Source organism: Elaeis guineensis, chromosome 9, assembly GCF_000442705.2.
Source record: "Elaeis guineensis isolate ETL-2024a chromosome 9, EG11, whole genome shotgun sequence".
Classification (NCBI taxonomy): domain Eukaryota; kingdom Viridiplantae; phylum Streptophyta; class Magnoliopsida; order Arecales; family Arecaceae; genus Elaeis; species Elaeis guineensis.
In genome coordinates, this window is record NC_026001.2 from 9,139,204 (window position 1) to 9,152,325 (window position 13,122).

Below are 13,122 nucleotides of genomic sequence, written 5' to 3' on the forward strand. Positions count from 1 at the left end.
AGTTTCAAAACTATACTTGATGCTCGATCAAAGAACTATAAAATCATACTAGCTTGATCATGCAACCTGCATTAGCGAGAATAAAATCCTGATAATCCACCCTATACCACCAAACTTCCATATGAAAACTCCAAGTTAAATAGTTTTAAATGAGTATAGCGTATATTTCATAAAAAAGTGGTATGCATTTATTTCTCTACTTTTTCTTCTTTTATTTTGCTTCAGACTAGAAAATTAATCCAAAACAATTTTTTCTTCTTGAAAAGCCAAATAAGAAAGCTTAGTACCAACAAGCTTATGCATTTGCTCTTTTGAATTTAATATCCACTTCCGAGTGAATTTTTAGCTATGCCATTTTTGATGTGGTATAGATTTCTTTCTTGAGTTTACCTACTAAGTGCAATTGCGCAGACGTATCGATTATATGAGATGGAGCATCAAGGAAGTCAACCTTATTTGATTGATATATTTGCATTTTTAGTTTCTCTTTATCTCCTTAAGAATGGCGATGAACTGATTGTAATATACATGTTTGATTAAAAAAAATGTATACATTGCCTTAAAAGGATCTCCTTAACTATAGAAATTTATTGTCTTCACACCTACGAGATTGAGTTCGGTTCATGGCTGGCCTTCCAGTTAACACTGGAGCATGAGGCCTATAATTTTCATTTCATGAACAATTAACTCATCCAGAACTAATCTAATTACCCAAGAGGCTCCCATGTGAGCAGGAGCCGCAATAAATCATCTCATAATATGATTCTTATTCTAATGAAACCAGGCGGTTGGCATCTAAGCACCACCGGTGAGATGACCACGCCAAATTCCCCCTTCCCGTCGAGACGCCTCAGGGCCAAAAAGCAACCGAAAGAATGATCGACCTCTGAAGTCCGACCCCACGTTCCCCCACCTCATAAAACCCCCGCAAAACAGCTACTCTACAAAGGCGTCCAGAATTATTCTATGCGAGCGTCCGATCAGCCGTTCTCATGCGGGTTACGTGGCGGATTGGTAATGAACTTTGCTCCCAAAAGTCAGTTTTTCTCGGTTCCAGATCGGCATATATATTTCTATGCGGAGATATTTTATCCGCCTCTGTGGCGGTGGGCATGTGGATGGATGGATGGTGTCTTGCATGACCATGCATGATGCATGGTGACATGACTGAAGCTATATTTAATATCTACGAAGAAAAGAGGCTTTGAGAGGGAGATGGAGAGGGGGAGGGGGAGCGTAAAGAGAGGAGGAATGATGGGGAGAGAGAGAATTTAATCCAATCTAATGGAATTTTGACGTCCGCAAGGACGGAGGGAGCTCTCACTCTCTCTCATCCCTCTTCTCTCTCTTCTGGAGAGAGAAGAAAGGAAGCCAGAGAAGAATAATTATTTCTATATAAATTTAAAGAAAGAAAAATAAGCCAGGAGTAGAAGGGGTGGAAAAAAACCGGCAGTCGCTCGGAGACGAAATCGAGTAAGAATCAGCAAAGCAGAAGAAACCCTAACCCTAGAATTCGCAAGCACTAGTAGAATCTAACAAAGAAAGGGCGTTGAGGATCTCTGGTGAGTTCAAGGGTTGTTTCTTTCTAGATTTTGTGGGACTTGTTTCTTTGTTTTGCTTTAGTTGCGTTATTTGTCAATCTTCATGCATTCGGATGACTTGGAGCTCTGTCGGCTCTGTGCAAGATTGGGGTGAGTTGCTGGTGGTGGACTCGGGGAAGATTTTTGTCTATATTTAGTTGGGATTTTTCTCCATTTGAGTGATGTTTCTGGGGTCCGAATCGGTAGAGGGATTTTACTTTAGATTTCAGCGTGCAAAGTGGAAAAGATGGCCGTGAGGGGAGAGGAAAGCAGTTGTTCTGTGGTTTAGGGGAGGGAAGATCGGATTTTGAGCTGCGTCCTGCTTGCTTGCTTTCTGTTTCCGGAGAAAGATCCGATTTTTTGTTCGCTTTCTGTAAGTTTTTGCTTGATATTCCTGCTAAACGCGTGGAGGAGGGGCTTGGGATGAGATATCTGAGACCAAGGTACTGACTTTTTGTGGGGAAATTGAGAGAAGAGATTGAGTAGGATGCTGGGAGGCAAAGCCCTTTGCTTGGATTTTGTTTCCATCACTCGAAGTTCCTTGTGTTCCTGTATTATTGAACATAAAGATTCCGTCTTTCCAGTGGTGAGCCAAACTAGTATGGAACCATGGATCTGGGGTTCCAAATCTTGGAAAGTATGTTGCTTTAACTAGAAATTTCATCTTCTTCTGGTCTGTAAACTTTCCATTCCCTTTGCTCCTCTTGAAAGATGGTGCCTTCGGGGCCTCCAACTCCCATTGGTGGGGCTCAATCTGTTTCCCCTTCCCTCCTTCGGTCGAATTCTAGCTTACTTGGAGGACCGCAGGCTGGTGCCCTCCCACCGCAGCCGCCATTCTCGTCCCTGGTCTCACCTCGCACTCAGCTCAACAGTAATAGTTTGCTGGGAACTATCTCCAATGTCTCGTCCCTCCTTAACCACTCGTTTGGAAACGGAGGGCCTGGGTCTGGTGGTGCGCTTGGTACGCCTCTAGCAAATCTCCAACAGCGTGGTGGCCTTGGAGGTGCTGTTGAAATGGTAAGCTCTGCGGTGCCTGATCCACTCTCCTTCAACTCTTCGTCTGGCCCAACCCAGGGGCAGCACCTCCAGAATCCTACTGGAAACCATCTTGGATCGGACCACCCCCAGCCTCAGCAGCTTGAGGCAGTGCAGAACTTGCAGCAACAGTTCTCTGTTCCTCACAGCCAGCAGCAGCAACAACAGCTTCGAGGAGGATTGGGTAATGTAGGCAGCGTGGGCCCAGTTAAGTTGGAGCCACAGATGGGTTCGGCAGATCAGAACGGTCCAACACAGCAGTTACAAACAATGCGCAGCGCTGGTGCTGTGAAAATGGAGCCACAACAGCTGCAGCCTTTGAGAAACTTAGTGCCTGTTAAGATGGAACCCCACCATTCAGATGCATCAGTGTTTCTACACCAGCAGCAGCAACAGCAGCAGCAGCAGCAGCAGCAGCAATATTTGCACTTGAGGCAGTCTTCCCAGGCTGCAGCTGCGCAGATCGGTCTTTTGCATCAGCAGCGGCTGTTTCAACTTCAGCAGCAGCAGCAGCAGCAGCAGCAGCAGCAACAACACCAGCAGCAGCATCAGTTACTCAAGAACCTACCTCAACAAAGAAGCCAGTTGCAACAGCAGCTTCATCCACAAGGTCTTCCTGTAAGATCCCAAGTGAAACAGGCTATATATGAGCCCGGAATGTGTGCTCGGCGACTGACTCATTATATGTATCACCAGCAACATAGGCCAGAGGTGATTTTCTGTTACTCTTGATTCAGATCTCATTATATGAGGATGTAGTTAAGTTGCATGTTCCTTTTATTCTCAAGCCTCTTAATTCCCCATGCTAAGTGCAGGATAACAATATTGAGTTTTGGAGAAAATTTGTCGCGGAGTATTTTGCTCCCAATGCAAAGAAGAGGTGGTGTGTTTCCCTTTATGGAAGTGGTCGTCAAACTACTGGTGTTTTCCCTCAGGTATGCTTAATGATCAATTTAACCTTGTCATTACATGGCACTTGGTTTGTATGTTATGTTGGGTGGTTCCATTTTTTTCACTGTCCTTTTACTGGAGATTGTACTTAGTGTTGATAATGCCAGTGACATGTATGTAGTATTCCAGCTTTAGTTTAATTCCAGTCAACACAGATTTTCATTCACATGCTCTTGATTTTTATGTGCAATTTTACAGGATGTGTGGCATTGTGAAATATGCAACCATAAGCCTGGACGTGGTTTTGGTATGTACTCTTCTAGTAAAGAATTATCATTTGTCATAATAAATCATCATTTGTAGATTGCAATTCTCTGTGTGGCGTCTATCTTTTACTATTGTATAAAAGAGCAATTCTTCTGGGGCTCCAAAATGGGTGAGCAACTCATCTAATTTCATGCATGTTCCACTCTAGTGGCCTTTAATTTTTCCCAGCTTCAAAAGCAAACTCAATACTTCCATCTATTTCCTAGTCAGCTATCCACGCACATAAATCCTTCCACTCTTTCTCTTTCTTCATGCATGTGCATATTGTTGATATTTTTTCTCTTTTGGAAGGGGGGATGCTCGGCATCAAGGTTTGTCGTTTCAGTACCGGACCTCATACCAATATCATCCAATTATATTGTCGTTACGCATGGTATGGGGGCCGGTTCCATGTGTCAAGTGTTGGCACACCCCCATACCGCATACCAGCTATGAATGGTACAGTCGATATGCACCGATATTGACTGATACAGCAAATCTTGCCTAGAATTGTATCATGAAGTCCTTTCTGTAGTCTAGTGCTGGCTTCACCTTTATTCTCTACTCTCATATTTGATGGTATGCTGCTGCACAACTGTGGTGATGAGGTTGTTGGAGGATTTGATGGGATGGCTTCGGTGAGCAAGTAGACCAAGTTATGAAAGGTGTGGGTGTGGGTCATGGTGGTTACGGTGTTACCTTGGTTGTGATAAGGGGGTTTGGGTTCCTGAACTTCTCAAACAATTGGGATTTAATTACAGAGAGCGGAAGGATGAGGAGAGATTTACAGAGAGATGCTGGGGAGGGGCTTGTTAGAGAGGAGAGAGGTGGGAGTGAAAAGCAGGTTTGGATTTTGTTATTAAATGTTAGTTAGTGGAAAATAGAAGTCTGTGCTTAGAGAGAGGATACTGTTAGGTATTGTCATTGCACATGAGATTCTCTCCATGATCTCATGAGTCAGAAAAGAAAATGTTTGGTCATCAGATTTGCTTTTTTTCTTTTTAATATGATTCTGTAGATCCATTTCTACTTTTCCTCTTTTAATATTATCTTAGAGAATTCTCTATAAGAGTCAAAAAAAATTTACATTTACTGAAAAGATGGGTGTTTATATACAAGAAGCATGGGCTATCAGAAGCTTAGCTGCATTCTTGTCTGTCATTTCTAGTGGACTACCAGTAAAGCATGTGTAGTGCACATAATTAAGAAGTAATAATTAATGATGGTCATGATGTGCTGATAATTTTAACTGTTGTAATTTATAGGCAAATGCTCTCATTTTATTTTTATTTTCTTGTTTCTAAAAGAGAAAGGTAGGGAGTGAATCAAGAAATAACTTTTATGTCAAAAAGAAAATCCTTAACCAATTTCTTTTACTTCTTTCCATGGCTAATAAATGTATAGGCAAGCCTTAGATAAGGTGAGGACACTGTCTGGCAACATGCCAAGGTCTTGCCATTTGCATATAATTTATTTGTACAATGGGTTTGACAGGTCATTTCATGCTATTTAAACAGCTTTATTTTGTCTTCTTCATATCATTGAGTCCAAAGGAGAAGAATAGAAGCTGAAATACCATGTATGTATATGCATATGTATATGCATGTGTCTATGGGTAAACATAAGTATACATTATATACACATACATATTTATGTGTGTGTATATGCCTCTAGGTATTTATGCATATATGTGTATATACATGACATAAATACATATAATGCATATATAAAAACATAAAAATACATGCATACATATACATACACAAATGTTGACGTACATATACATGTACACACACATGTATGTATGTGTGTATGTATCCATACCCTTGGTTTGCTTTAATGGCAAATTTATTGATTAGAATGGTCGTTTTTGCCCCTGGAACTCCATCTCGCTATGACTGTGTTTTAATTCTTCCCAATATTGGCTTCTAGAAACTACTGTTGAAGTTTTGCCAAGGCTATGCCAAATCAAATATGCTAGCGGCACTTTGGAGGAACTTCTATATGTCGATATGCCCCGTGAGTATCAGAATCCATCAGGTCAGATTGTACTGGATTATGCTAAGGCAATCCAGGAGAGCGTCTTTGAGCAGTTACGTGTGATACGTGATGGGCAACTAAGGATTGTCTTCAATCCAGATCTAAAGGTGAAACATCAAAATAAATGCTCTGTTGTATACTACATGCTTACCTTCTTAGCTTTATGCTGTGATTCTATTCAATCAATTTACCCTTTTTTTATGCTCATCTCTTAGATTGCTTCTTGGGAGTTCTGTGCGAGGTGTCATGAGGAGCTTATTCCTAGAAGATTGATAATACCACAGGTACCGAGTAATCTTTTGTTCTGGATATCAGTTTGCAATCTTCTGCTCCATTTTTAGTTCTTACTTGCAAGCATGCTCTTGTAGCTCTGGTTCATGGATAGTTTGTTTTTTTGCTATGCAGGTTGGTCAACTTGGTGCTGTGGTACAGAAATATCAGGCTGCTGTTCAAAATACATCATCAGGCTTATCTACTCAGGATTTGCAAAGCAGTTGTAATTCGTAAGTCGGTTGCTTTTGTTTCATGTCATATTCACCCATTCATTTAATATTTAACATTTAATACTTACTGCTTTACGTCTCCTGCCAAATGAATTTTATTACTTTGACTATTCTTCAACACATGTTAAATGAAAAAGAAATACTTAGCCATTGCCAAGAAAGGTGTGCATGTTGTAGTTAGGGCTGTAAACAGTTTCTGGTTATCCAATAACATGATTCTTAGAAAGCAATCAACTTTAATCCTGAATATGGACCGATCATAATAAAATATACTCGATAAGTTATCCATTAATATTTTATGTACAAAAGTGTATAACCAGTATTATGTTTTAGTGGAAATTTCACATATGTTAACCTCTTCACTTTATTTTTGTATTTTTCATGATGATTTCATATACAAATTTTTCAGTTTTAGATCAATTTGGGTCTAGACTACTTAGACTTATTCAAGGAAAAATATTGCACATATAAACACCCTAGTTGTTAAATCAATAACTCCACCCTATAATATTGCTTAAGTTTGAGAAAAAAATGCTTGGGAGAATATTGGTATCAATTTATACTAGAGCTACTGAACATCTGATCATGTATCAATTTATCGCAGTTTTTTCACATGCATGCATACGTGCCTTGTGTACGTCCTTGCATGTTCGTGCGCACGTGAATTTGTATGTACAGAGCTTTGCCATTTTTATTAGTATGAAATGCTTAGCAACTTTAACCATCCAGGAAAGCTTTTGAGGCTTGGGGAAAGCATTGTAGCTTCAATTGGTTCATTTATTTTTAACTGCAGATAAGTTAAGGGTGACAATATACATGTCTGGGATCTTTGTTCTGCATTGAATATTGTTCTGGTCTTCTAGAGGCAGTTGCCTAGGTGCCCAGGAGGTTGCCTGGGCACCAAATTGGACGAGGCCATGTTGGGCCAAGCCTGTGTAAGCCCTACTTTTTAGGGTTTCCATTTCTCTCTTCTTTCTTTATTTGAACCCTGTATGGTTAATTTGGGCAGCAGCTGATAGGCTGACCGATGGCTATTGTGGGCCAAGTGACCATGATGTGTGGTAGTGCTGACAGCAACCGCTAACACTGGTGCTGGCCATGTGTCTGTTTTTCACTTTTTTCTTCCTTTCACTGTTTTATACTTTCTTCTTTGAACCAGTCTTCATCTTCCTCTCCTCCTTTGATTGTGCTTCCTTTTTCTGGTATTGCTTCTTCATCTGGATATATTTCACTTGTTTTTTCCCCTGTTTTTCTCCTCTTTCTTTCTAGCCTCTATTCTGCTTGCCTTACCTTCCTCCTGATGGGTGTTTGTTGTGGCCCTGCAGTCTGTTTGCTGCTACTTACCTGCCTTGCCTCTCCTTTTCCTTCTTCTTCTAGTCCTTGCGGGGTGTTAGTTGCCTGTATATGACCCGACAGCTTGCTGGTTGGTACATGGCAGCAATGCTGCTGCTTTCCTTTTTCTTATGGATTTTGATCTTTGGACTTTCTAAATATGATAAAAAGGTTTTGTGATGCCACATATGATGCTAAAAGAGTGTATATAAAATATATGCACATACTTATTCATGTATATTATCAAAAGCATGCATAATTAAGGCTTGGAGAGCTTTCCTCCCTATGTGGTTGCCTAGGTCTGCCGCCTGGCTCTGCATAGGCAATTCGACAATCTTGGCAGTTGGCACTGAACCAGTTTTGTGATTAGTTTTTTTCTTCTTTTGTCATTATTCATGCATTAAATTCTTCACACTGTTTGGGCCCACTTTTATGATATTAATATCAGCTCGCTGTTGTTTAAGTTTCAACAATTTCTTAATTATCTTTTGCAGTGTTACCTATGTCAGGGCTACAGCATGTTGTACCATAATTAAGAAGACTTTCCAGTCCTGCCACCGTTAAAATTTTCAGCAATTTTATAGATTTTTTGTCACCCATATTTTGTGGTATATCAAGTAATGAAAGTGTGGATTGGATTTCAAAAATTGCTTCATCTAATATTTGCATTTCTATTTTGATATTTATTTTTTTGATTTTTATGAGCATCATTAAACTGTACCAGCCAATCTGCTACTATCTTCTACTAAAATCAAGAGAACTCCAAGTGACCCGACCGCCAAACTTTGTCAGATGTTCAACCATATCATAATTGCATGTGAGACAGAAGCCATTCATGAAAAGGAATAGAGGAAACAAGGAAAGCCAAGTATCTGAGTGGAGTAAATAATGGAAATTGGGATGCAGATGTTTTTCATGTGCATGGCATGTATCAAAAACTGGTGCAATTAATTTGAACGTGGTGCACATGGATGAGTAAGCTAATTTATCATGAACACAAGCATACATGCTTGCATGCCTGGGTCATGAAATTCTGGTGAATTTGACACTTGTTATCTAAGTGAGCAGATGATGATACTTCTTTGCTTTTTATGTGCAAAGGCACCTTTCTAACCTCAGCAGGTGTAGATGCTGGGAAGAAGTAGGAACACTGATGGTTGATGTGTTTATCGATATATCTATTTTATGGCATTTCATTTCTTTTTTGTTTTTTTACTTAATTTTCCTTTTTTTGGGATAGCCTTTCAAAGTATTTCTCTAATTTGAGCATGCTAGATTTCGCATGGGAGATGCATGCGAGAGATAGTTTGGCCCATTTTGTTTAAAGATTTTTTATTGTTTGTGTAATTTTATAAATACACAGTTTCGGGACCTATAAGTAAACTAAATAGGGTACATTCGTTTTAAGATGAGGAGTATTCATGGTGGTCTAGGGACATGCATTATGTTAATGTGGAGCCTCATGAATGATGCATGTATGCAGGAGTTAGGTTTAAAATTAGAACAGATGCAAACTTGTTATGAATATGGATGTTGAAAATTTTAGTATTGCTAATTTAACTGACCTTTGATGCATTTATTGATAAAACCTATTTTATTTTTCTGCCAAATTACTCTTCTAGTTTGAGCCTATGTATATGAATATAAAATTATGAAAAAAAATATGGACTGTAAAAGTAAATTTTGTCAATCTATCTGTTTTTGGATCTATATATTGATATTGAAGTATGCAAGTGCACATTCTAAATAATTTTTCAAATAGTGGTTTGTTTATTTATTGTGCTGAGCTGAATTAGTTACTGGGAATGAATCTGCTGCTAGACATGTGGTCTTCTGTACATTGTATATGATTGCATAAATGAAGAAAAGATATCATATTGTCACTTCCAATCAAATAGGTAAGGTTACCTCAATTTTCTGACTATATTGCACAACTCATACAAGATGATGACTCTGTGGCATGCCATTATTATGAACAGATAAATTTCATTTCCTTCAAATTGACATATGCTAGATAATTTCATATGAAAAGCACGATTGACTTGTACTCTAAATGGTTAATGTGATCTTCCTATGCATCTTCAATGTGGCCTTCCTCCAGAACCTGTTCTGTGTTTCCCCCTCCCTGTTTATGTTCAGTCACTGTTGTTAAAGGTGAGGTGCATTGAGACACAAAGTGACCTAGGCACAACCTTATAGTGTGTTGTCTGTGTTAAGGCAACAATGATTTCATCAAGGCATAGTTGTGACTATTTGTGTTGTGTATGTGACTCCTGCATGATGTCAAGTTTAGTTTGCTGTGGTGACTGTGTCTCTGTGTCTGTCCGTGCATGTGGCCAAAATTATTTTGGTGTTTATATATGTTTTCCTGTCTGTGGTGTGTGTTTTATTTTTAGTCATATGTACCATGTTACCCAGGTCCTTCATTTTAGCCCAAAGTACCTGCACCTGACAGCTGTAGACAGACATTGATATGGCACTTGGACATGGGTCCATAAGACATGTAAATGTGTATACACACAGACACACACAGGTTGACAATATAAATGTGTATACACACAGACACACACAGGTCGACCATATAAATGTGCATATACACAGATGCGCACACAGGTCGACTATAAATGTTTATATACACAGACACAAATACAGTCTTAGGTTCCATTAGACCTTATCACCTTGGTGTTCTTTGAGCTTTAATGTTTTTTCATGCGGGTACTTAATGTGGAATTACTTTCATTGAACATGTATGATGCACTGAATTCATGTTGATTGATTTTCTCCCACTGATGATCTTTAAATGGATTGTAATTAAGACGTATGTCATTATAGGTTTGTGGCATCTGCTCGTCAGTTAGCTAAAGCTTTGGAAGTGCCATTGGTGAATGATTTAGGATACACCAAAAGATATGTTCGCTGCCTTCAGGTAGGCTGCTCTCTTACTACTATTTTACTTGAATCACTTTGAAGAGCTTCTTTTTTTTTTTTTTTTGACTTTATTCATTTTTTAATCATAAAATACAAATATGATTTTCTACTACAAAAGTTTTTTGCATTATGTAAAAAAATTGTTTAAATATTTTAATCATAAAATATGTAAATATGCTCTGATTGTTTCCCATACTGAGTTTTTGCATTATGTAAAGCAACATAAGTGATAAAGATTTCCCCACACTGTTCCTTGATCCATAACTGATTACATTCTTCTGGTTGCAATAATCAAAAATTGCAGATATCAGAGGTGGTAAATAGTATGAAGGATCTGATTGACTATAGCAGAGAAACGGGGACTGGACCTATGGGTAAGATCTCTCTGATTTCCGTCTCTATCTTATGACTCCGCAAATAGTAGACTTTTCACATGTGGCTGATGTTGATATACTTCCAATATTATTTTCAGAATATTTACTAGTATGGAATTAATTAATTGAAATCTGATCCATGCACATTTACATTATTTAAAAAGTTTGTACATTAATCGTTGACTGGTAATTGCATGTAGCTTTGGATTTTGTGGATTAAATTATTCCCTAAGAGCTACAGATTTACTGCCATGTCCATGGAATTATGAGACTTGAGAGATGCAGACATAAAAGTCTATAGGGCATATAGCCATGTTACTATTATTTTGCAATGCCATGCATTCTGGAATATAGCTACAGTTGACCAAAATTAATTTTATTATATCAAAATTAGTCTTTCCACAGAATCATGAATGCATTGAATTACCCTCTTGTTGAACATATCATTCTGTCCTTGCTTTGGTTCAGATAGTTTGATCAACTTTCCTCGAAGGAAGTCTCTATCATCAGGACTTCAAGCTCAGCAAGCCCAACAACCTGAGGAGCAGCAGTTGATTACCCAAAATTTGAACCACGGTGATCAGAGTGCTGTTCATGCCACTAGAGTGCTACTTTCTCCTGCGAGCAATGGTGTTGTTAGTGCAAGTAACTGCCTCAATGCTGCATCATCTACATCCACATCTGCAACTACAATTGTTGGCCTCCTGCATCAAAATTCAATGAATTCCAGGCAAGAAAACCAGATGAGCACCGTCACCAACACCTACAGTGTTGGGAGCACCGTTCAGATTCCATCTGCCAGCTCGTCGAATTCACTACCTCAACCCAATCCATCTTCCCCTTTTCCTTCACCAACGCTGTCTACGTCTAATAGCAACCCTGCAACTTCTCATAACATGACCCACCTGAAGCCCACCGGTTCAGCTGCAAATTTGTCTGTAATGCAACAGATGACGGCACAGCCTCATGAAGTTGATCCGAATGAATCACAGAGCTCTGTGCAGCAAATTTTACAAGAGATGATGATGTCCTCGCAGCTAAATGGTATAAGTACTTCAGGGAATGATATGAAAGGCATTAATGGAATGAACCCAGTTTTGGGTGGTGGGAATTCTATAGTTGGGAATGCTATGGCTAACAATGCATCCATGGGTGGTATGGGGTTTGGAGGCATTGGTGGGATTGGTCCATCAGCTACAGCTAGTGGGATAAGAGCAGCAATAGCCAATAATGCTATGACCATGAATGGGAGGATTGGAATGAATCATCTCTCTCAGGATCCAACAAGCATGAGCCATCAGCAGCAACATGATATGGGAAACCGGCTTTTGGGTGGGCTTGGAGCAGTCAACAACTTCAATAATCTTCAGTTTGATTGGAAGCCCTCTCCATAAAGTGAAATAGGGGCCGTCAGTCCAACGAGAGCATGTTATCCAGGTAACAGAAATTATCCGGAGTACATGAGGGAATGTTACCATCAGACAATGAGGCACCCACAGCCACAACAGCAGCCACGTTGCAGGTCCTTAACTTGTTCAAAATACCTCTTCCTGTACCAAGTTCTCGAGAGGCATATATAGTAACATCATACAAATCCTTGTACCTTTTATTGTCTACCATCTAACTGTTGTTTGTAAACAATGTGCATTATGCCTGGTTGTTGCCAATGCTACTTTACACGTGGGAAGCGTGGGGAACTGGAGTCTGTACCACGGGAAGAATAGAAGCTTTGCATGGTAGTGCCCGTTGTGCTCTCTCCACGATTTTGGGGAAATACAGGGTGATGCATTTTATGCGGATGTTTTTGTAACCTCGTCGTCCTCCAAGATTTTGTGGACAAGCATATGCTCTGTTTCGGTTAAGATGTCCAAAGTTATAGGCTATGTGATTCTTTTAAATGATATAAGAAAAATGAGAATTGAGTTCTGGAAGGTCTTCTGAGCAAACTGATCATTTTTGTGAAAGTCCTCTTGCACTCTAGTCGTAACACCGGGAACAAGACAGCAGCAAAAAGGATGAAGGAACCGACACAATGTGGACATCTGTGCTGAAATTTTTAGAATTTTGGCAAATATTGCCACCATATTCCGCCAAACTAGATACTAAATGATTCGAATACTCTTAACTTAGTGG

General features: G+C 39.4%; 1 protein-coding gene across 1 annotated transcript; it reads left to right on the top strand.

Annotated features, from left to right (window-relative positions):
* The first annotated feature begins 1,234 nt into the window (after positions 1 to 1,234).
* On the top strand, positions 1,235 to 12,872 carry LOC105051748 (transcriptional corepressor SEUSS). Its single transcript, XM_010932340.4, has 9 exons — positions 1,235 to 3,326; positions 3,431 to 3,550; positions 3,765 to 3,813; positions 5,745 to 5,959; positions 6,068 to 6,136; positions 6,258 to 6,355; positions 10,520 to 10,613; positions 10,920 to 10,989; positions 11,458 to 12,872. Exons 1-9 carry the CDS (start codon positions 2,292 to 2,294, stop codon positions 12,381 to 12,383), a joined length of 2,676 nt encoding a protein of 891 aa, XP_010930642.1. The 5' UTR covers positions 1,235 to 2,291; the 3' UTR covers positions 12,384 to 12,872.
* The last annotated feature ends 250 nt before the right edge of the window (positions 12,873 to 13,122 follow it).